The sequence below is a fragment of the Chinchilla lanigera genome, unplaced genomic scaffold, assembly GCF_000276665.1.
Source record: "Chinchilla lanigera isolate Chin_1 unplaced genomic scaffold, ChiLan1.0 scaffold00166, whole genome shotgun sequence".
NCBI classification, from domain to species: domain Eukaryota; kingdom Metazoa; phylum Chordata; class Mammalia; order Rodentia; family Chinchillidae; genus Chinchilla; species Chinchilla lanigera.
Window position 1 is genome coordinate 1,002,494 of NW_004955567.1, and position 1,826 is coordinate 1,004,319.

The following is a 1,826-nucleotide window of genomic DNA, read 5'->3' on the forward strand; positions in this document are numbered from 1 at the left end:
CTCAGCCCCCAACGCAGTGACCAACCTGCGAGTGCACGCTCAGACCAACAGCTCCATCACTCTGCGCTGGGAGGAGCCCCAGGGCTCGGACTCCCAGAACCTCACCTACTGGGTCCTGTGGGCTGGAGAGGGCGACACAGGTGACCCCCGGAAGACCACCAACACCAGTGTCACCGTGGAGGGACTGCGCCCTGGGTCCTCATATGCATTTTCTGTGTGGGGGGAAACAGACGGCGTCAACAGCACCGCGGAGACTCTCAATGCTGCTACAGGTGAGGGCACCGCTGTTTTACCCTCTTCTTAGTAAAAGGAAGTAGTGTTTTGTGGTTGGAAATAATAGAGAATGTCACCTGTCCTGTGATCCAATAGAAGTACAATGGGAGCACCCATGTAAACTTTATTCAGCTATATCAAAATAAGGAAAAAGAAAGAGGTGAAATGGATGATCAGGACCTATTTCTTATAGCCCACTTTATCTAAAACACTGTTATTTCAGCATGTGATCTGTACAGAAAGCATTGGTGAGATCTGACATCACAAATTTTATAAAGAATCTTCTCAACTTGTGTGTACTTTACATTTGTGGCTCATCTTGGGAAACCGTGCCCCATCACAGCGGGGCAGTAGTCACATAGGACCCGTTCTGTGTGAATGGTTCAGGTCTGAACCCTCTTATGCCCCCTGACTGAGTTCAAGTATTAACGAAAAGCTGGAAAGGTTGAGAACCAGGAACTACAACCCATTTCTCTTCCTGTCCCTATTTTCAGCCCCAAATCCAGTGACCAACCTGCGAGTGTGCACTCAGACCAACAGCTCCATCACTCTGCGCTGGGAGGAGCCCCAGGGCTCGGACTCACAGAACCTCACCTACTGGGTCTGGTGGCCTGGAGACCATGCCACAAATCAGACCCAGAATACAATGGCCACCAATGTTACCCTGCATGGGCTTCAGCCTGGATCTTTGTATACATTTTTGGTGTGGTCAGAGAAGAATAGGATTAATAGTTCTCATGAGACTCAAAATGCTACCACAGGTGAGATGCTGGCAGTTCATTCTTTCTTCCTTTTTCCCCTTTTTGAAAGGTTGTGGTTGGTGGTTTTGGAGGATTACCAGGGGATTATGTAGATTGTCTAGCTCACAGTTCTTTGGTCAATATGTAGCCACATACCTGTGAGTTCACAGGAGAAAGCTGAGCGCATTCTCTTGAATTCTTTGCTCAGGAAATGAAGGAACAGTTGTCCTTGATGCCTTTTGCTTCGGGTTTTGAGTAGTATGTTAGTTACTTTTTTGTTACTGAGACAAAGTACCTGACACTCAAAGTTAAAGGAGGAAGCGTTTATTTGACTCACAGTTTGTGGAGGTTTCAGTCCATAATCGGGTGTCTCCAAGGCAGGGTGGCGCATGGCAGAGGGACGTCAGAGAGGGAAACAGTTCATGGCAGGCAGAAGGCAGCAAAGTAGCGAAGTAGCAAGCAGCATGCAACAAGCAACAACCCTCTTTTTGTTCCTTATATTTTACCCTTAAGGAGGTAGCACCCCCACCTAGGGAGGGCGTTCCCATTACCTCGCTCCCAGAACTATGCCAAAACAATCAGTGGACTAATTTAATAATCACACACCTTTGATCCCAGCGTCAAACACTTAATGTCAGCATAACACTCTAGATCCAGCCACCTCTGAAAAGCTCCACGTAAGACCACATGAGGCTTTGGGAGGCCATCCAGATACAAGCCATAGCTGGGCGTGGTGGCGTATGCCTCTAATCTCAGCACTCGGGAGGCTGAAGCAGGAGGATCATTATGAGTTCGAGACCACCCTGGGCTACA

At 48.4% G+C, this 1,826-nt stretch overlaps 1 protein-coding gene across 4 annotated transcripts in view; it reads left to right on the forward strand.

The window, feature by feature from the left end:
- Ptprh (protein tyrosine phosphatase, receptor type, H) overlaps positions 1 to 1,826 on the forward strand; it is a 25,464-nt gene that overhangs the window by 9,614 nt on the left and 14,024 nt on the right. For 2 of the 4 annotated variants that reach the window (XR_001232403.1, XM_013509243.1), the window contains exons 5-6: positions 113 to 272; positions 768 to 1,034. Coding sequence is in view for 3 of the 4 variants with exons in the window: in XM_013509243.1 (XP_013364697.1) it covers positions 113 to 272; positions 768 to 1,034 (427 nt within the window). In the remaining variant the exon portion in view is untranslated. Of the gene's footprint in view, positions 1 to 73; positions 273 to 767; positions 1,035 to 1,826 lie in introns of all 4 variants that reach the window. The other 2 variants (XM_013509244.1, XM_013509245.1) reach the window with 2 other exon arrangements.